Raw genomic sequence first — 22,538 nt, forward strand, 5'->3', positions numbered from 1 at the left:
TATTAGTTTCAGATGTACAGCATAATGATACCTCTGCATTACACACTGCAGAGTTATCACCATAGTAAGTCCAGCCACCATCTCTCACCACAGGAAGTTACAAAAATTTTATTTTTCTTGTGAAGTTTCTTCGCAACTTTCAAATTTGCTATATAATACTATTGACTGTAATCACCATGTACATTACATCCCTATGACTTATTTATTTTATATCTGGAAGTTTGTACCTCTTGATCCCTTTCACGCATTTCACACCCCCAAAGTCCCTCCCCTCTGGTATCCATTATTATGTTCTCTGTATCTGTGAGATTTGTTTGTTCTTTTATTTTTATTTTAGATTCCACCTATAAGTGAAATCATATTGTATTTGTCTTTTTCTGTCTGACTTCTTTCACTTAGCAAAATACCTTCAAGGTCCATCCATGTTGTTGAAAATGGCAAGATTTCATCCTTTTTCATGGCTGAGTAGTGTCCCATTGTGTGTATATACCACATCTTCTTTATCCATTCATCCATTGATGGACATTGAGGTTATTCCTATATTTTGGCCATTGTAAATAATGCTGCAATGAACATAGGGGTGCACATATCTCTTCAAATTAGTGTTTTCATTTTTTTTTGTTCAGATAAATATCTAGAAGTGGAATTGCTGGGTCATATAATATTCTATTTTTAATTTTGTGAGGAACCTCCATACTGTTTTCCGTAGTGGCTGCACCAATTTACCTTCCCACCTACTGTGCATAAGGGTTCCCTTTTATCTGCATCCTTACCAACACTTGTTATTTCTTGTACTTTTGATAATAGCCATTATGACATGTGTGAGGTGATATCTCATTATGGTTTTGCTTTGCATTTTCCTGATGATTAGTGATATTGAGCATTTTTGCATACGCCTTTTGGCCATCTGCGTGTCTTCTTTGGAAAAATATCTATTCAGATCCTCTGCTCATTTTTTAATCAGATTATTTTTTTGTTATTGAGCTGTATGAGTTCTTTATATATTTTGGATATTAACCCCTTATCAGATTTGTATATGATTTGTAAGTATCTTCTTCCATTTAGTAAGTTGCCTTTTTATTTTGATGGTGGTTTTCTTTGCTGTGCAGAAGCTTTTTGATTTAATATAGTCCCATTTCTTTATTTTTGCTCATATTGCCATTGTATTTGGAGTCAGATCCAAAAAAACATCACCAAGAGTGATGATGTCAAGGAGCTTACCACCTGTGTTTTCTCCTGTCTTACATTTAAGTCATTTTGAATTAATTTTTGTGTATGGTGTAAGACAGTGGTCTGGTTTCATTTTTTTTGGCATGTGGCTGTCCAGTTTTTCCAACACCATATATTGAAGAGACTGTCCTTTTTCCGTTGTATATTCTTGCCTTCCTTGTAAATTAATTGACCACATATGCATGGGTTTATTTCTGGGATCTGTAGTTTGTGCCATTGATCTATGTGTCTGTTTTTATGCCAATACCGTACTATTTTGTTATTACAGTTTTGTAATACGGTTTTAAATCAGGGAGTATGATGCTTTCAGCTTTGTTCTTCTTCCACAAGACTGTTTTGGCTGTTTGGGATCTTTAGTAGTTCCATACAAATTTTGGTTTGTTTTTATGGATGCCTTTTATTTTCTTTATTTTGCCTGCTTGTTCTGGCTAGGACTTTCAATACTATGTTGAATAAAAGTGGAAGAGTGGGCATCCTTGTCTTCTTCCTGATCTTAAGGGAAAAGCTTTCAGCTTTTCATTATTGAGTGTGATGTTAGCTGTGGGCTTGTCACATATGGCCTTTATTATGTTAAGGTACGTTCTGTCTATACTCAGTTTATTGAGGTTTTTATCATAAATAGGTGTGGAATTTTGTCATGCTTTTTCTGCATCTATTGAAATGATCATGTGATTTTTATCCTTCATTTTGTTAATGTGATGTAAGATGTGTATTGCTGTAAGGATATTGAATCATCCTTTCATGCCTGGAATAAATCGCACTTGATCATGGGTGTATTATCCTTTTAATGTATTGTTGAATGTGGTTTGTTAATATTTTGTTGAGGATTTTTGCATTTGTGTTCATCAGGGATATTAGTCTGTAATTTTCTCTTTTTGGTGGTGTCTTTGTCTGGTTTTGGTATTAGGGTAACACTGACTTTGTGAAATGTTGGGTGTGTAATATCTTCTTCCCCTTTTTTAAAGAGTTCAAGATAGGTATTAAATCTTTTTTGATAATTCGCTAGAATTCACCAGTAAAGCTTTCTCGTCCTGGACTTCTGCTTGTTGGGAATTTTATGATTACAGATTCAGTCTCCTTACTAATAATTGGTCTTTTAAGAATTTCTATTTCTTCATGATTTAGTCTTGGAAGATCGTATGTTTCAGCATGGAGATGCTTATACCATCCATTTCTGTTGGTTATAATTGAACCAGCTTTCTGTAGTCTGCCAGGAGCAGTGTTATCTGATCCTCTAGGAGTAACGTACCTTCAAGATACAAATGAATTCCAGTGGTCCATTTAAATATGGGGGGGTGATAATAAAATGTATACATACAACTTGTATTGATCTTTTGTTATCGGTATATATTAATACAGTTTTTCTCTTTCTTAAAATGTGTGTACATTTTTTTTGCACCCTCTGTATATAACAAAGTCATTGGGCAGTATTGTTAAAAAAAAGAAAAAGAGGTCGATATAAAGGAAAACCTAATTGATTCAGAGTTTCCTGTTTTTTTCAAAAAAGGTACATTGGCCTGGGTGAAAAAACTAGACCTAGAGTATTGAGGATTCTGAAATGAGAATAGTTAATTTTGTTGATGATATCTTCATTCAGTGGGTTAGAACTTAATGTATACTTTATGATCCTTTCATTTTTTTTACTTTCTAAGTGTATATTCCTTCCTCATTTGATGTCATTTTAAAAATTATTCTAGAGCCATAGTTCTCAAAAAGTCAGAACTATTTTTATAATAATACTAAGACATTATTGGTTTTTCACAGTGTTGACATTGGTGCTGATGGTGCAAAAGAAATGTTATGTAAAATTGCTGGCTGCCTCGGCATGAATCAACGCAGTGGCACCAAACTGTACTACTGTGTTTCCCTGAAAATAAGACTTAGCTGAACCATCAGCTCTAATGCGTCTTTTGGAGCAAAAATTAGTATAAGACCTGGTCTTATTTTAAAATAATATAAGACTGGGTCATATAATATAATATAATGCCAGGTATAATATAATATAATATAATATAATATAATATAATATAATATAATACTCGGTCTTATATAATGTAATATAATACTCGGTCTTATATAATATAATATAATATAATACTAATTATATTATATTAATATAATTAATTTTTGCTCTGAAAGACACATTAGAGCTGATGGTCTGGCTAAGTCTTATTTTTGGCGAAACATGGTAGGAGATATTGTATTGTTCACTACTGTGCACTTGCAATAAAAAACAAAATTAAATTTAATTTAAAAAGCACAAATTTTACTTACAAAAGTCCTTGATGAAGTAGGAAAATTTTAATGAATTTCAGCTCTTGCGTATATGTGACTTTTTAATATTTCTTGTGACAAAAGAGGAAGTATGCATAAAGCACTTATGTGCATAGAAGTAGGATAATTGTCTCAAGGAAAAATACTTGTGTAGTTGTTTGTATTGCCAGCTGAACTAGTTGCTTTTTTTCATGGGAAACCATTTTATTTGAAAAAAATGACTGATAGAGTATTCAGATTTGGGTGTTTGATAGATATTTCAACAAAACAACTTCATGGAAAACAACTGACAGTGTTTCTTGCCATGATAAGATTTAAGCTTTTGATCAAAAATTAGAATTTTGGGAAACCTGTCCTTACCACCTTGAGCTTGACCGCTTCCTGGTACTTAAAATCTTTTGTGATGAGATTGGTAGTGATACTAACAAGTGTGACTTTTGATACTAAATAATGAAATGACTCAATATCTGGAAGATCTGCATAATTTAATGAAGCAATATTTTCATATTACCAATGCAGTATAACAAATCAGTTGTGTGTCATAGTCCATTTAAAGTGTAAAGTATACCAATTAATTTTCATTTGGATGAAAAATTTATTCATAGAGTTTCAGATTTTAAGGTGAAACTAACCTTTAAGAAACTACTACTTGGTGAGTTTGGGTGTAGCGTTCATAATTACATGAAAAGATGTTTCTCCCTTTTACTACTACATATATACAGTTCAGATTTTCTTCATATGCTTCAATCTAAGCAACATGTCTCAACAGATCAAAGGCAGAAGCAGATGTGCAAATCCAGCTGTCTTCTAAGTCAGACATTAAAGAGATTTGTAAGAATGTAAAACTGTGTCATTCTTCTCACACTTGTTTGGAAAATATAGTTGTTTTTCATAAATATATGTTATCTATAATGTCATATAATGTTTCTTTTAAAGGAGTTAATAAATATTTTAAAAAACTCTTTATTTTGATTTCTGATATGGGAAAAAGCTATAGCTGTAATCCACATCAATAAAAAGATCTTAAAGGTTCTCAAATTTTACATGTGTAAAGGGCTCTGAAACCAAAATATCTGAGAACTACTTTAGAGCATGATTGAGAATCAATTTATTATTCATCAGATTAGATTTAGAAACTATTTGGAGAGGTTTCAATGTTGTGCTTCTAAAATTGAGGTCAAAGGCAGAACACGGCCTTTGAAGAGATTTGAAATCAGAAATATAATAGGAGGTCAGATAAGAAGAGTGAGTTATGGTAGAATCTAAACCCAGTCACCTGAACCTCTGTCTCTGAAAGCTGTTCTAGCCAAGTGGGATGGTTTTCAGGGCTACTCTGGCTTTCTTGTTTCTTTTCAAATGGTATTTCTTTGAGAACTCAGTCTTTTTCTAAACGTTTCATTTATGAATGAAAAAGATTCAGGGACTATTACTATAGCAAGAAATACTGATAATAGCGAAGTCTAGATTCTGTTATATATTTATTAAATGTTTTAATTTTATTGAAACTCAGGGTTTTATTCTTGTAATCCAGGATTTGGTTCTTAGTTTTTTAATGGCAATTATAAAAATGGCAATTTGCTTTAAAATATCAAGGAAGAACAAATGAAAGATTTCAAGCTAAATTTCATGTATGTTCTCCCAAATATATATAACGTTAAGTGGGCTTATATTTTATTATAATGTTCAGATGTGCATTTTTTGATTCATTTGAACAGATATTAGGATAATTCCTGTCCTAATGAAGACTCCTGCCTTGTGGCAAGACATTTGTGCAAACACTTCAAATAAAGTGTAATCAGTACTTAATGGAAGTCTGGTGCAGGGTCAAATTACCTGGAGCTTCTTGGAATAGTTAAAGAAAGCTTCACATAGGCAGTATTGCTGGACCTGAAATTTGGAAGTCTCCTAGGAGTTTGCCTGGTGAGAAACATCTGGGAGGGCAACCCAAGTTCAGAGAATGACACTGCAGAGGCACTAGGCATTAGAAAGTTTTATCTTGTCTTGGAAAGTATAAATACTATTTCTGAAATATCAAGTACAAAAGACAAGTGCAAAATCAGATCATGAAAGGACCTTTGTGTCATGCAAACATTTTTTGTTTTATTTGGAAGGCTGCAGAGGACCTTTGAAAGAATTTTTTAATTAAAGTTTATTGGGGTAACAGTGGTTAGTAAAGTTACATAGGTTTCAGGTGCACAATTCTGTAATACATCATCTATATATCACATTGTGTGTTCACCACCCGGAGTCAGTTCTCCTTCCATCACCATATATTTGACCCCGTTTATCCTCACCTACTACCCCTTTCCTCCGTTAACCTCTGGTAACCTCTAAACTATTGACTGTGTTTATGAATTTTTGTTTCTTTGTCTTGTTCCTTTGTTGCTTTCAGTTTCATATCTCACATATCAGTGAAATCATATGGTTTTCGACTTTTTCTGTCTGACTTACTTTGCTTAGCATAATAATCTCAAGATCCATCCATGTTGTTGCAAATGACACTATTTCATCTTATGGCAGAATAGTATTCCATTGTGTATATTTATATCCGTATCTTCTTTATCCATTCATCTATCGAAGGACACTTTGGTTATTTCCATGTCTTGGTCACCATAAATAAAGCTGCAGTGAACATCGGAGCATGTTTATCTTTGCGGATAAATGTTTTCAGATTTTTTGGATATGTACCCAGACCAGGGATTGCTGGGTCATATGATAATTCTAGTCTTACTTTTTTGAGGAACCTCCACACTGCCTTTCATTCATCGTGGTTGCACCAGTCTTCATTCCCACCAACAGTGTATGAGGGTTCCTTTTTCTCCACAGCCTCTCCAACACTTGCTATTATTTGTCTTGTTGATGATAGCCATTCTAACTGGTATGAGGTGATATCTCATTGTGATATTTATTTGCATTTCTCTGATGATTAGTGATGTTGAGCATCTTTTCATGTGTTTATTGGCCATCTGTATGTATAGGTTGGTGCAAAAGTAATTGCAGTTTAAAAGGTTAATTGCAAAAACCGCAATTACTTTTTCACCAACCTAATGTCAAACTAAAAATCTTCTGCATAGCAAAAGAAACCATTGACAAAATAAAGAGGCAACCAACTGAATGGGAGAAGATGTTTGCAAACAATGCATCCGAAAAAGGGGCTAATGTCCAAAATATATAAGGAACTCATACAACTCAACAACAAACAAAAAAACCAAACAATCCAATTAAAAAAATGGGCAGAGGACCTGAATAGACATTTCTCTAGGGGACATATATATGGCCAATAGATATATGAAAAGATGCTCAACATCACTTTGAAAGAATTTTGAGCAGGAGATTAACAGGCTGTGTATAGTATTTTATGAGATACCAGTTTGGTAGTAGTATAGAAGGATTTTTAGTAGGCGTAGAGTGGAGAGTAGTGGCAGGGGAAACCCTGCCTCAAGAGTACAGACCAGAGTTGATATGTAGTTGAATGTAAACATTTGTAATTTGGGTAAGATAGGTGTTGGTTAATGCTGTAAACTGAGGGAGTGTCAAAAGAAGATGAGCTGTTAAAGAAATTAACACGTTTTCAATGTATAGTTCAATGTACATTTTATGCTCTTTTTGTATTCTTTACATCCTTAAGTCATTAAAGGACTTTTCTTGTGAGTTGTGTCATTCAGAGGATGTTATCGTTGGCAACCTACCCATTCATTTCACTTGTATTTCTATGTCCCTACCACATAAATGTTTATCAAAACATTTATCTTAAAGTTTTATATTCTGTCATTGTTACATTTCCAATATTTTGGTAATACTGAAATTAAAATGAAACTTTGTGTTGTGAAAATTCATAAATATTATAAAGGCCATTGTGTATGGATATTTTGCCCAATTTTTGTATAATTGTACCTACCAAGTTATTTTCTAGATTAAAGGTTATTCTAGATTGAAGAATGTAAAGAAGGTTTGTGAATTTCTGTTTATACTGAAATAACAGGTCAGCTTAGAATAAAGTAAGGTGAATTATACCTATATTTGCTGTCAGGAAGAATTCTCTTGCTTTCTTTTCTGTCCTCTGGTCTGCTAACTTGGATTTTATCCTTTTCCCACTAAAATGCTTCCACTGAGAAGGACGTAAGCGTAAAAAGCACAAAAAACATTTTAAGAAACCTTTTAAAGGTCATGATCGCTCCAAAGGTAGGTAAAAATAGTTTTTATACCATGTGTTATTTGTACACATTACCACTTGATTTCTGTCTTCGAAGGTAACATGAATGTTAGATTACAATGTAATTTCAAAAGTAAGTTTTAAGTTGGAAATACATATTAAAATCTAAAATAAATCTAAAATAAAACAAGGACATTACAAAAGCCTGTAACTTCCATTGAGTGGCACCCTATCTATCCTTTGGTCGTTGGCACCTTAGCTATCCTTTGGTCATTGATTATGAGGTTTGTGAGAATTGTAACTGTTGAGCTTGTATTTTTCTATTTTTTATAGATAAACCAAAAGAAGACAAAAAGGACACATTTTTTGAAAAATTGGCAACTCAAGTAATTAAAAATGTACAAGTGAAAATCACAGACATTCACATTAAATATGAAGATGATGTAAGTAATTTTAGGTTACTCAGTTACATTAGTGATTAAATGTATATTTTTTTTATTGATTTTTTATTTGTCTATATATGGATTATCTATACCCTGTTTTAAATTGAAGATTGATTTTTTTTTTTCTGATGAGTATGCTACCATTTTTCCTTTCTTATGTTAGGCTTTTTTCTTGGGGCATTTATGAGTGTAAATATATCATAAAACCACCATATGCTCCCTTCTAAAGCTAATTTAAGAAATGTTCAGATTGTCTTCCATATTTATTTTGAATTTTGCTTAATGCAAAATTTATACTATTATAACTTTAAGAGACTAATTTTCTTTTTATCCTGACAAAAAAAATTACTCCAAGAGGTGACAAAATAATCAATTATGATGGTAAGAGAGGGGACTAAAACCCCTCACTTGACTGCTAGTCCCATGCTCCTTATGTTCCATAGTTAGATTGAATACCTATAATTACACACATACATGTGCAACAATTGATTTAAAAACTGAACTTCATTTATAACCAAAAGTTTAATATTAGTTGATTAAGAACTGTTTTACTGATTTTATTAATTGATTTTATTAATTTTAGTTAAAATGTAACTAATATTTTGAATTTATTATGTATTGCTTTCTTTTAAAGTTTGAAACATGTAAGAAGTCTTGAATTTTTTCATTTTCCTAAGAAATTAGAAATGTTATTCTGTCTTGTCTAAAACTGAGTTTGCATTCTTTTTTGTTTTTAATTTGTTTTAAATTTGTATTGAATTGAAGCAATACTGACATATATAGAATTTATTTTCCTTTCCTGGTAAGTTTTTTGTGTACAGTGTTCAGTAAGACACACTTATTGTTTTTCTAACATATACCATCTCTATTGTATAATGACTTATCTTTTGGTTTCATGTAGTCTTTAAACTGAATTTTTTTTTTTTTAAACAAATGTCTAAAAATCCTAACCTATCAGTGCCCTTGTTAAAACAAACTTAGGAAAATAAAATCTACTCAACATATCTCCTTTCTTTTCCACAAATCCATTTGGGTTGTGTGACTTATTTGTAAACTAATTGCCCTATTTTGCCTACTGTAAAAAGTGGAGTATAGATTCACCCTCACCATCAGTCTAATGTCATCTTTTTTTCTTTGATAGGTCACTGATCCAAAGCGGCCTCTTTCATTTGGTGTCTCACTGGGAGAGCTTAGTCTATTGGTAATGTTGGACTTATTTAAAATATTTGTGGAACTTGTGAAATACTATTCCCAAGTCACAGGGTGAATTGCCTAAAATCAACTATTGCTATACATAGCTATTTTATTTTTATGTATAATCTTTCTACAGCTTTTCTAGAAGTTCAAAATTTTTAGTGATGCCATTATTACATTCTCTAATTATTTTGATTTGTCTTTGAATTTAACAAATATCAAAATATCAATATAAAACATTTTGAAATAATTGAAAGCTATCTCTTAAATATGTGGGAAAGTAGAGGAAGATAAATTTCTATAGATCATTTTCTCATCCTTGCTTAGGTAGATGGAATTTCCAAATACTTTATACTTATGTGTATGTTTATATGTACGTGTGTGTATCATACTGGTATGTATATGAGATAATTTATTTTGATCAAGTATTTTATAATGCCATTTGGTTTTTCTCTTAAAGGTTTTTAAGGATAGAGAGTGTGTGTATCCAGGTTAGACTTTTTTTTCCTGTTATGGACAACTAAGTGGTAGGAAACATATTTTAAAGTTAAGGACAGTGAACATTGAGTCATACTTGGTACATGTTTGCCTTATGATTAGTTATACGGATAGGGCCTTAGTAGGTAAAGAAGAGGAAAAAAAAATGAAAGAGAAATGGACTGCCAGAGAAACAGAAAAAGGACATGTTTACGTGGAGGCCTTAAGAATGATATAGGCATAAAATATATGGTGATGGAAGGAGAATCTGGGTGGTGAACACACAATGGGATTTATAGATGATGTAATACAGAATTGTACACCTGAAATCTATATAACTTTACTAACAATTGTCACCTCAATAAACTTTAATTTAAAAAAAAAAGAGAGAAAGATACAGGCATACAGAGAAGTAGAGCTATACACTGAATTGAAGACCAAAGCAGAAACATTGAAGAAAAAAGAGCTAGAGAAACAGAAGAAAGGGAATCAGGAAGCTAGTGTTTAATATACTGTTTATCCCTCTGCATGTTTCCAAAATGAATTTGAAGTACCTTTCGATAAAGAAATATATAATAACATCTTTAAAGAGACCAGAATCTGTCTCTGTTCTGAAAGGTAGAGAGATACTTGTTCTAGAAGTTTTAGACTAACATCAGTCATAAGTGAGCACTGGATTTAATGCTGAACTTCTAGAAGACAAAACAAAAAAACAAAATAGTCAAATACCTGCCATTGATTGATAACAGTCGTATGCATACCGGTGCATAAGAATGATGCATAGCGTCCTTGGTGTGTGCTGTTTGATTCTCTGTATCTTTGCTTAGACTCCTCACACTGTTTTCTTTGTCTGTGTTACTCTCTTCCCTTTGTCTGCCTGGTTTTAATATTTGCGTGAGATATAACTTTGTTTCATAGCTTTATTACTTCCTTCTTAGAATTTATCATTCCTTCTTTCATGCTTCCCATTATGTTTTATCAAAGCACACCTGTGACATGTTGGTTACTATGTTGGTCGTCTTCTACCTAACACTTATTCATTCATTGAGGCAAAATAAAATACAGTACTGATAAAATATAGTGCCTATATTTTAGTGCTTTTGTGATGATTAAATGAGATAGTTTGTGTAAAGCATTTGACACATTAACTGGCTCAATTATTTCCTGCTTCAGCTACTATATTGCCCATTGTAACAAAAGCAAACTTACCTCTTTTTGTGTCTGTGCCATTCCTTTCTTCCATCTTTCCAATTATAATCTAACTCTATATCCAAGGTAATCTTCCCACGTTTAATCTGATCCTATCCTCCCCCACGTCCTCAGGAGCCTTTTCCCCTTCTCTCTCTCTTCCTCCCTTCCTTTCCATCTTTCTTCTTTTTTTCCATCAATTTCCTTCTCTTTCCTAAATCTTCAACTCCTCCCTTCCATTTCTTCCCCACCCGTAACTCTTCCTTGTAAGTATTTAAACACATTCAAGTCTCTCCTTTACAACAAAAGTAAAAGGTCTCTCCTTAATCTTCTTCCTCCCCACCGGCTCCATCTGCCTACCTGCCTTCTCTTTCTCTTCTTTCTAACGAAGCTTGTTGAGATAATTTTCTATCTTTGTTTTCTTTATTTCCCCACCTCCTGTTGCTCCCTACCCGCTGTACTCTGACTCTACTACTCCTCTGGACTGTTCTTAACAAATTCATTACTAACACCCTGGTGCTAAATAAGTTTAATTTAGTTTTTTTAATGGAAGCATTTGGCATTGCTGACCGTGCTGATATTCTAGAAACATGGTCATGTTGTGATTTCCATATTCTCCTGGTTTTCTTCCTACTTTGCAATAATTATTTATTTGATTTTTAAAAGAATGTGGATCTTCTTCAGTAGCTTATAGGCTAGCTTTCTGTTTTAATTCGTACTCAATTCCTTTTACAGTTTGGACATATAATAGCTCAATAATTATTTTCTGAATCAATGAACTCAGTTAAATTAGAAACTCCTCAATTCTATTTTCACTGTTCCTTTGATTTTGTCATATTGATATATAAAGAAACAGATTGCCAACATTAGCTAAATGTCTTTTCTTCCTGAGTTGTTACAGTTTACAAATATTAGAGTACTATTTTGTGATACATATACTTAATTTCACAGTTATTCTTTTTTTCTTTTAGACTACAAATGAACACTGGACTCCATGCATATTAAATGAAACTGAAAAAATTATATACAAGGTATTAGACTAGATAAAAAATTTCTCATTATTTTCTTAGGTTCAAACACTTTATGTATTTTCTTGAAGAAACCTAGATGGAGCAAATGTGCCGTTGGAGTGTGTGTTAAATGATTAGGCTATAGTTTTGGAACTGCTGCTTACGATGTGACCTTCTATCACCATTTATCTATTTTGAGATTTAGGTTCTTCACCTAGCATATAAAGAAACTGAATAAAATTAATAGATCCCGGATTGTATTTTATGGAGCATTAAGTAATTAAGCTTTATTAGATTTGTAGAAAAAAATATTCTCTTCTCAAGTAAGATTGCTGACTAAAGTATTAAGCCATACATAGTTAAACAAGTATGTTTCATTTTGTTTTAAACTGTAGGACTTCACAGTACTTTAAACATGCTAATAAACATTGTGAATATTCAAGAAGAATATTTAGTATGTAGCTTTCCCCAACTTTTTGATTATAGAATCCTTTTCCTTCAGCCCTCCCTCAAAACAGCCATTCATATCCACTGGAGGAATCATGTCTTTCTTATTTAGCAGAACATTTATAGGGTCTGTTAGCAAATAATGATAAATAATAGTTGAATGAATGAATGAATCCCCTTAGTAATAGTATCCCTGGAAGCACAATTTAGCAAATGATAGATTAATAATAAAGTCTGTGAATAATATGCATATATTTTCCTCTATTTTTGCATTATTTTCTTTCCTTTAAAAGTTCAGAATGGCAATTGGATAATTTTGGGATACTGAACATGAGAATAATTTTTAATATTGATTCATAATTTCATGGTGTTAGTTGCTTGACCTCTTTTATTTTTCTTTTATAGCTTATACGACTTGATAGCCTTAGTGCCTACTGGAACGTAAACTGCAGTATGTCTTACCAGGGATCAAGGGAACAGATCTTGGTAATTTTAGTTTATACCTAAAAGCGATGACTATACTCCCTAAATTTGTTTACCATAATCGGTCCTTAATGAGGAAAGGATACCAGTCTTTTGTGAAATTGTATATAATTTAATCAGAAGTGTGAAAGAGTTTTTGGAATCCATTCTGTCTTTAAAAAGGCAATTTTGTTTTTGAAGATCTTTGTGAAATCATTCACTAGACAGTGAGATGAGAACCTATACTGTTAAATTGAAACTGCGTTTATGGGTTTTTACACTCTAGTTTTGATAGCATTCTGGTTACATTGTGGTGTTTCATATGAGAATGATTACTTGAAGCGTGTTGTAAAGAAACATACCTTTCAGACCTAAAGAATCTATACTTAGCAAATGTTTTAAGCATTTGTGATAATGATTTCCAGAACAGTGAAAGAGTAATTTAAAACTTCAGTGTGCTAAACCAGTCTTAGTCATGTTTATTTACTTAGAGGAGAAAGGAAGAAGAGTTGAATTTTTGAAACTGAATTAATTCTAAGATATTATAACAAATATTTTGCTTTTGTTTAGAAAGTGTTTGAGATCCCATTTCATGGATGTTTCTGTAGACATATATTTTTTAATGTTAAAGGGGAACACATTGTAATAATGTTTCTAGATATTTAGAGTTTAAAAAATTATCTACTTCTGTATTTTATTCTAAAGAAATATACCTATAAATGATGCTCAGTGTTTCTTTTACCCCAATGGATTACTAATTCAAAGAGAAATGATACTGGATTTTTTTTTTTTTTTTGTATGTTTAGCTGAGTAGTGTGTGCATTTTATTTTTCATTTTCATATAATTCAAATTTTTTCTTTAGGATCGCCTGAAAAGTGAAATTCTTACAAGTAGCAATATACCCCCCAATCATCAATATAGTAAGTAATGGTGAAAGTTTATTTCATGTTATAGGAAGCTTGGAATTAAATATTTTAATACACTTTTTCTGATAAAGTTACTTTGACAAAGAGAAAGTATTAATTTTATAACTTAGTTTTATGATATAGTATATTTGGATTATAACCAATTATTTAAGAGTAGTTTATAACACATACACTGCTTGAAAGTAAGAGAGAGAAGGGCAATGCGGCTATAGTTCACTCCCAACAGCTAAGCCCCTTGACCTCTATGTTTTCTACTTACCTTGTTATAATCTTCTTTGTTTTAGGAATTAGGTTTTGTTTCTTTGCTTTGTTTAATAACTAATTCTCTGAGATCTTGGTATTCAGGCCACCCCTAGCATGGTACTATTGCACTGTTAAGACAAACCAACCAGTCTAGAGATTATTTTTAATTGAGCTTTTCTTAGCAGCCTCATCTGTATTTATTTTTAAATACATCTCTAACAAAGCTGCCTGCTTATTTATTTACTTATCTGTTTTCTCCATTTCTGTTTCATTCTAAAGAAGCTATTGTTTTGTTTATATTTAGTATACCCCTTTATGTTCATTTTCAAATTTCGTGCTATGGTCTTCTGTATTCCATACTACTCTGATTTACTATTGTTTTTTAAAGATTCTTTTATAGCTAATTGCTATTATATGAGAGTTTGCACTTTCTGTTTATATTTGTAGGCCTCTTTATTTAATGACGACAAGGTTTTCATATGATTATAATTTGTGAAAGTATTTTCATTCATGAAAAACTAATTCAGAAAAATCTACATCTTCATTATTAGGCATGTTCTACTATATGGTATCACAATTTATATAATATTAATACTATTCATAGTTAAAATTTATTTCTTTACTTTGCCCTGTTATCTTCCCTAATATACCTTTACTTGCTACATCTCAACTTCAAGAATATTTTATTTAGTTTATTGTAAGATTATATATGTAACGATCATTTGGAGAAGTATAAAGTAGTAAGTAATTTTTTGGGGGATATTATGAATTTCATTCATGGTTCTGTTCCTAAATTTTACCTGTGATTAAATAAGGCAGAAATTAATCAAATTTTGTTTCCTACATTTTATTAGTATTTTAAAAAAGATTTTTATTAAAATATAGCTAACATACAAATATTATATTAGTTTCAGGTGTACACAGTACATATTCTATATTAGTATTTTTAGTGAATAATAAAATCATTAAATGTTTTGTAGCAAGGAAGAAAAGTCTAATTTTATAGAGTTTGAATTACCAAGAGTAGATTGTCTGTATTTTGTACATTTCTTACTTAGAAGCATAGGACTCCAATTTCCTTCTTGGAGACTCCACTTTAACCATTGAGCTTGATAGTATTATGCAGATAAATAGATGCTGAAATATTTTTTGGTAGTGATTTTTTCAATATATTTTTGATTATTTTTCTTTCAAAGTAACAGTGTTCTTATAATTATTTACTGTTGTTCGACACATAAACATACCTTATGTCTTCCTATGTAATGTCAGTTTTCCAGCCAATATCAGCCTCTGCAAAGCTCTACATGAATCCTTATGCAGAAACAGAGCTGAAAACACCCAAGCTTGATTGGAACATAGAAGTTCAAAATATTGCCATTGAATTGACCAAGCCTCAGGTAAGGTTCGAGATTTCTAACTTTAATTAGCCTTGAATCTTGACTGCTTTTGTCTTTTTTGATTATTCCTTCTCCAATGTTCTGGTGGTTCTTTTTGTTCGTTACATTGAGATTTGACTCCTAAAACTACACTTTCTATATTTTTAAAAAAGGGAATACATATCAAATTTAAGAAATAGTTTTACTTTATCTAATGTTTTTCTTATTGCTAGAGAATCTTACCAAATTGTAGTGAATGACATTATTTCCATTTAATTCCCAGTTGGTGATGGAGATTTTAATGTGTTTTTTCTTCCTCAGATTTTAATAGCGGACACTCTTATATTAAATATTGTTTACCTGTTTTTTAGAGCGGCAATGTTGGCAGCTTGTTTTTTTTTTCGTTTGTTTTTCAAGTTTGGTTACATGCCCAGAGAGTTTGGATAATACATCTGGAGAACTGGGAGTGAGGACAGGATATTTAATTAATTGAGCTTTTAGTCTAGTGTAATCTAATAAAAATATAATGCAAGTTATATATGTAATTTAAAATTTTCTAGTAGCTGCATTAGCAAAGTAAAAAGAAAAAATGAAATTAACAAAATTATTAGCATTTTATTTAACCTAACATATCCAAAATACTATCCCTTGAACATGTAATCAAAAAATTAATATATTTTGCATCCTTTTCTTTTTTCCTTAAACCTGAGGTATACTTTACACTTACAATACATTTATGTTCAGATTATCCACATTTTAAGTGCTGAATAGCCAGCCATATGGTATCCCTTAGGTAGAAATGCATTAAGCAAAATAGGAAGAAGCTAGACTTATCCCTTCCTTTATCTTACCTACCTACAGTCATGTTACGTGTGTGTGTGTTTTCTTCCATTTGAGCTGCTGCCAGGTACACACAGATTTGTTGTATTGGTGGTAAGATGGGCAATTAAGTACGTAGATTTATCTTGTTTTAGTTATGCAATAATTTTCTGGAACAGTTTGAAAATCAGCTCATAAATAGCTACTGCTGAAATGATGTTCCATAGGAAAATACGTCGTTTTAGGAACAAGCATGTTCCATGTTAGTAGTCACTGACACTGTATTTCATTGTTTCTAATGTGTATGTTTATTTTGCACTTTAACGTATTTGAAAATGGGACATATAGTATTATTGGTAGTATGACAATTCATTGGAAGCACTGTTTTCTTTTGTGAAACTTAGAAATTATGTTACAACTTATAATTGGTGGTATCTTGAAGTTGGTGAAATATATTATTGTGTAACTAGGCAACGATGATATTCATTATTCAGGGAATTTGGAGTCTCACTAGACTGAAAATATAATAAAATATAGTGTTTACTCATATGTGCAAAGTACTCAATGTAACTTTGTTTTTGTTTTAATAGTACTTAAGTATGATTGACCTTTTGGAGTCAGTGGATTATATGGTTAGAAATGCCCCTTACAGGAAATACAAACCTTGTTTACCACTTCATACCAATGGTCGACAATGGTAAGTTAGAATATTTTTTTTAATAAGAAACATATAATCATATAGTTAGGGACTGTCAGAGTTGAGACACTTTTAAAGCCATGTGATGAAGCCACTTTTTTCTTTTACATAGACATGAGAGGGATATCTTTTATATTACATTCTTGTTACTGTTTTTCATAAACATATTCTTTTATACTTCTCCTAGATTATTCCCAAATTCTTAACTTAGCATGCAAGACTTTCAACATTTTTTGGTCTTACTAAATTACCCTTTAGTCATCCACATAGACTCAATGTTATACCATATTGGATACTTATTAATTTTGCACAACATGAGAATGTCATTTTATACCTCTATGATTTTTCCTTTGATAAATCCTCTTCCTGGAGTGGTTTGCTCATTTCATAACCTATTTAATAATCAGCAAATTCCTGGAGTGGTTTGCTCATTTCATAATCTATTTAATAATCAGAAAATTATACTGGGGAGTTGAAATGTTAGTGCTGAAGTCTTACAGGAAAACACTTAACAAAAAATGTAATAGTGTAGATCTAAAAAGTCAAAGCAATTTTCTTGCTGTTTTTTTAAACCTTTAAATTCAAATGTGCATTAAAAAATTTGATTTGCAGGTGGAAATATGCAATTGATTCTGTTCTTGAAGTTCATATACGAAGATGTACACAGATGTGGTCATGGAGTAACATAAAAAATCACAGACAGTTGCTCAAGACTTATAAAAGTGCCTATAAACACAAGTTAACCCAGACAAAAGTCCCAGAAGAAATACAGAAACAAATTCAGGTATATCTATATAACGGTGAAAGGTATTGTTAAATCATCTTTTAATGTTAATTCTTCTAAATGTAATTTGAATTAAAATATAATGTTAGAAAGAACAGAATTGATCCCTTCTTGAGAGAATTTTATGGGAAAATGCACAGTATTTTTTCCCAGTGTTTTTCTTCTTTAAAAAAAAGTTTCTACCCATCCTAGTATCAGATAAAACGAGGTTATTGTAAACTACAGGCATTTGGAGAAATGTGTTTGGTTTTTATAGTACTATTTAGAAGATCAATATTAGAGCTGTTTATTATTAGCTAGGTGTATATTAGTTTTGTTAGTGGCTTTTAAAAAAAGAGTTCAAAGTGGTATTTATAAAAAAAAAGAAAAGAAAAAAAAGCTCTTAGTCTCAAGATAGGAGGAGTCTTATTTGTCCCCTTTTGAAATATAGAAAAACAACAGGCTGAATATATAATTTGCTTATTATCATCTGATCTTGATTTTATAACTTTCTGCCACAAATTCATAATGTAAAGAATTAATTGAATTTCTATTATTCTGAAATATGTGATAGTCACTCGCATTATATATTAGAAAAAGCATCAAGTTTCTCAACATCTCAGGTCTGGTGTTCTCATGTATAAAATGGAAACAATATCTGTCTTACAGAATTATGAGGTATGCATGGGATAACACATAGAGCACCTCACATGCAGGTCACTCAGTACATATTAAATTCATCTCATGTACTTTTATGTAAATTCCCCAAATCAGTTTCTTCTTTAGATTACTTGTGATGTGCAGAATTTTACATTTAAAAATTTTATGTTTTATAATGGTACCTTTAGTGCAATGGTTGTAAAATATAGAATAGCGGGAGTCAGAAATAAGAACCACAATGATGATACCTATAAAAAGTTCCCCTTCTAAATATCTTGTTTCCATTTGCTTATACGGCTATCTGTGTATTATAATGGTCTCATTAAAATTCTTATTTTCATATTGTTTTCAATGATGATTTGCTTTTTTTGAAAACTTATTTCTTATATTGCAAAAGTTAAAAATGTAAAAGCCAAGTGTATGTTCAAATTCATACTTAAACTTTCATTAGATCACAAATACTGTTTGTTCATGGATTTGTAATACTATTACAAATCATAGAATAAGAAATTTTTTTTTCCTAATGATCATGTTCCTTATTTACAAGTGTCTTTGTTTTATAGGATTTGGAGAAGACGCTAGATGTTTTTAACATAATTTTAGCAAGGCAACAAGCACAAGTTGAGGTAATTATTTTTATTAGCTGATTTTATGTTTTAAGCATGTTAATACTACTTTAAACCTAGAATCAGGAAATATTAAGTTTCATGGGAAATTGTTGAGATTTACTCAGTTAGAATAAAGGTTCAGTTTTCGTGACTTTATTTAGTCTCAGGAGAAGAAAACTGAAATATTGGGGAAAAAACAGTGACTTTAAATGGAAAACATTTTTAAAAATTTTATAACAAAAAATTTGAAACCCTTAAAAGGAAGTAAATAAAAGTCATCCCTAATTCTGACAGCACAGAATGCGAACTCTTAACAATTTTTTTATCTATTCACTTTTTATTTATTTGTTTATGTTAAATTTATTGGGGTGACATTGATTAATAAAATTATATAGGCTTCAAGTGTACAATTCTTTATTTTTATTTTTTTTAATTAAAGTTTATTGGGATGGGAATTGTTAGTGAAGTTACACAGGTTTTAAGTGTGTATAGACACAGACAATAGTTTAGTGGTTACAAGAGGGCAAGGGGGAGGGAGGTGGTAGGAGAGGGTAAAAGGGATCAAATATATGGTGGTGGAAGGAGAACTGGCTCTGGGTGGTGAACACACAATGTGATACATATAGATGATGTACTGTATGACTGTTAACATTTTGACGTATAAGCTTTTAGTTTTTTTTCCCATGCATGTGCACCTACTTATTTATGCTTCTTATTCCCCATTTCTTTCACTTTACCTTTGTTTGTTTCCTCTTCCCTCCATTCCTTCCTTCTACCCTTCACCCATCTTTTTTCTTCTGTCTCTCCCTACTTTTCTCTCTCTTCTCTTTTTTCCCCCCAAATTTCAATCAATCTGTTTATAGTGTTTCATAATTGCTGATTTATCCCACTTGGTACCTTGTCCACATTGTTCCATGTCATTTATATTATTCTGTAACATGACATTTTTTGGTAGTTAAAAGAATAAGTGACAAGTGCAATACAACTCACTATAAAAAATTAGAAAATATAGATCCACAAAAGATCACACACCAAAGACAACTATTGTTAATACGTTTTTGTATATTCTTTTAGTCTTTTTTACATTCATGGATCTCTGTACACATACTCGTGTTTTTAAATAGGAGTAAAGTGTATCTACTGTTTATTCATTTACTTAGTAAACACTCATTGAGTGCCTATTGTACTAGCATTACGGTTAAGGTTAAGATTGTGGACTGGGGAGTCAGATGGCCTGGATTCTAATCTAATAGTCGTGTGACGTAGGGCTGGGTATTTAACCTCTCTGTGCCTCAGTTTCCTCCTTTTAAAATAGGATTAATTCCTAATACCTACATCATAGGGTTATTGTGAGGTATGCATGATCATCGATGTAGAGCACTTAGACTATTATGTGCCTGGCATATAGTAATTATTTTAATTTTATTTCATTTTAATTTTTTCCTCTTTTTCCGCCTCCCACCCCACTCCGGTTCAAGCCGCTGTTTTCTCAATCTAGTTGTGTAGGACACAGCTCCTTGGACCATGCTGGTATTACGAGCCTTGCACCCCTCCCTTCCTGCCGCCCCAGGCAGTCGGTCGCTGGTCATTCTACAGCTCATAGCAACTCACGGTTGCCGGCCACTCATACTAGCCGCCTACCTGCACACGGTAGCTGGCAGTAGCCCACGCTGACCTCTGGCTGCTCACAGCAGCCCAGCTCCAGGGAGAGCCCTTGTTCACAATCTTAGCTGTAGAGGGTGCAGCTCACTGGCCCATGTGGGAATCGAATTGGTGACCTCAGTGTTAGGAGCTCAGCGCTCCAACCACCTGAGCCACCAGGACGGCCCAGTAATTATTAAAGAAATGACCTTTTTCTTCATCATTATCATTATCATTTGCATTAGAATATGATGATAAAACAGAAAAATCTCTTACATTATAATAGGAAGAATGATAATAAACAAAAACATAAATAAAAATAGAAAGTAATATAAATAGTGCTGAAGCTAGGCAGTGATAATAATGGGTTGCAGTTTTAAATAAGATGGTCAGGGAAAGCCTCACTAAGAAGGATACATTTGAGCAAAGACCTGAAGAAGGTGAGGGAGCCAACAAGAAAGATAACTGAGGGAAACGTGTATAAGGCAGAAAGAATATAGGAAGTTGAAAAGTTTTGGGGTGGGAGCATATCTGGCTCATTGAGAGAACTAAGTAGAGTGGTGAGAGAGAGAAGAGAGTGATGGTTAATGAGGTCAGAGAAGTAAGGTAGTGGAGGAGCGGGAGGGGTGATTGTGGGAGTTGGGGAGGATGCCAGATTGTGTACGGTCTTTTAAGCAATTATGTGGAGTTTGGCTTTTACTCTGAATTGGGAGCCATTTTCATAACAGAATGATATATAATCTGACTTAGGTTTTAAACTCCCTCTGGCTGCTACTTTGAAAACAGACTGTTAGAGGGAGGGCAAGGCTGAAAACAGGGAGACCAGTTAGGATGCTGTTGAAATATATGAAGTGAGAGAATGGTTTCAGTGGAGGTGATGAGAAAGGCTCAGATTCTGTATATATTTTGAAGGTAGAGCCAGTATTTCCCAACTGATTAGATGTGGATTATGTGAGAGAATTTGGAGATGACTTGAAGGATTTTGGCTTAGTGCAATTGGGAGGATGGACTTGTCATGAAATGAGATGGGGAAGATTGAATGGAACAAGTTTGGGTGAGATGGGAGAAGATCAGGAGTTCAATTTGGGACCTGTTAAGTTTTAGCTTTCTTTTAGTCATTAATGTGGAGATATGTAGTAGGTAATTGAATACATGAATGTGGACCGTGGAAGAGAAGTCTGTGATGTATACATTTAGGAGGGGTCAGCACGTAGATGGTATTTAAAGCCATTGGATGAAATCCCCTAAGAAGTTAGAGTAGCTAGAGAAGAGGATTCCAAAGACCCAAGGCACGCTATTTACAGGTTAGAGATGAGAACCAGCAAAGGCGACCAACTCAAAACATGAGTTGATGTAGGTGGGGAGCTTTTATGAATGTAATCTCCTCAAGGCAAGTAAAGAAAGAATTTCAAGAAAGAGCAAGTGATCAACTGTGACAGATGTGTCTTATAGGCCAAATGAGCTGAGGACTGAGAATTGACCATTAGATTTCCCAAATATGAGTTGTTTTAGCCATTATTTCTTCACATTAATTTTTTTGTTTCCATTTTCTTTTTTCTCTTATTCTTGGCTCCAATCATTTATACTGGGGGTGCCAAAAAAATGTATATACATTTTAAGAGCTGTTATCTATACTTAAGCTGTTATCTATACTCAGCGAACTGATTAGTTCACTGTAATCAGAAGTGTCTGGACACCGGTAAGTGCCTTGAGCACCTCTTGTAATTGCAGAAGTCAATCGTGACTTGTATTCATCTTTTATCAGTAAATATATATTGAGCATTACAATTAATACAGTTTTTTTCCTTTCTTAAAATGTGTATACATTTTTTTGCACCGTGTGTGTGTGTGTGTGTGTGTGTGTGTGTGTGTAAGCACGCCGTGCGAGGTCAGACAATTAAGTTCGCGAACTCATCCTAGAAAAAA

At 32.4% G+C, this 22,538-nt stretch overlaps 1 protein-coding gene across 1 annotated transcript in view; it reads left to right on the plus strand.

Moving 5' to 3' along the window:
* VPS13C (vacuolar protein sorting 13 homolog C) overlaps nucleotides 1-22,538 on the plus strand; it is a 168,383-nt gene that overhangs the window by 25,469 nt on the left and 120,376 nt on the right. The window contains exons 7-16 of the mRNA XM_074327646.1: nucleotides 7,621-7,686; nucleotides 7,991-8,100; nucleotides 9,242-9,301; nucleotides 11,931-11,990; nucleotides 12,822-12,902; nucleotides 13,742-13,799; nucleotides 15,318-15,445; nucleotides 16,834-16,940; nucleotides 17,553-17,724; nucleotides 18,927-18,989. Of these exons, the coding sequence (XP_074183747.1) occupies nucleotides 7,621-7,686; nucleotides 7,991-8,100; nucleotides 9,242-9,301; nucleotides 11,931-11,990; nucleotides 12,822-12,902; nucleotides 13,742-13,799; nucleotides 15,318-15,445; nucleotides 16,834-16,940; nucleotides 17,553-17,724; nucleotides 18,927-18,989 (905 nt within the window). The remainder of the gene's footprint in view (nucleotides 1-7,620; nucleotides 7,687-7,990; nucleotides 8,101-9,241; nucleotides 9,302-11,930; nucleotides 11,991-12,821; nucleotides 12,903-13,741; nucleotides 13,800-15,317; nucleotides 15,446-16,833; nucleotides 16,941-17,552; nucleotides 17,725-18,926; nucleotides 18,990-22,538) is intronic.

The sequence above is a fragment of the Rhinolophus sinicus genome, linkage group LG03, assembly GCF_036562045.2.
Source record: "Rhinolophus sinicus isolate RSC01 linkage group LG03, ASM3656204v1, whole genome shotgun sequence".
NCBI classification, from domain to species: Eukaryota; Metazoa; Chordata; class Mammalia; order Chiroptera; family Rhinolophidae; genus Rhinolophus; species Rhinolophus sinicus.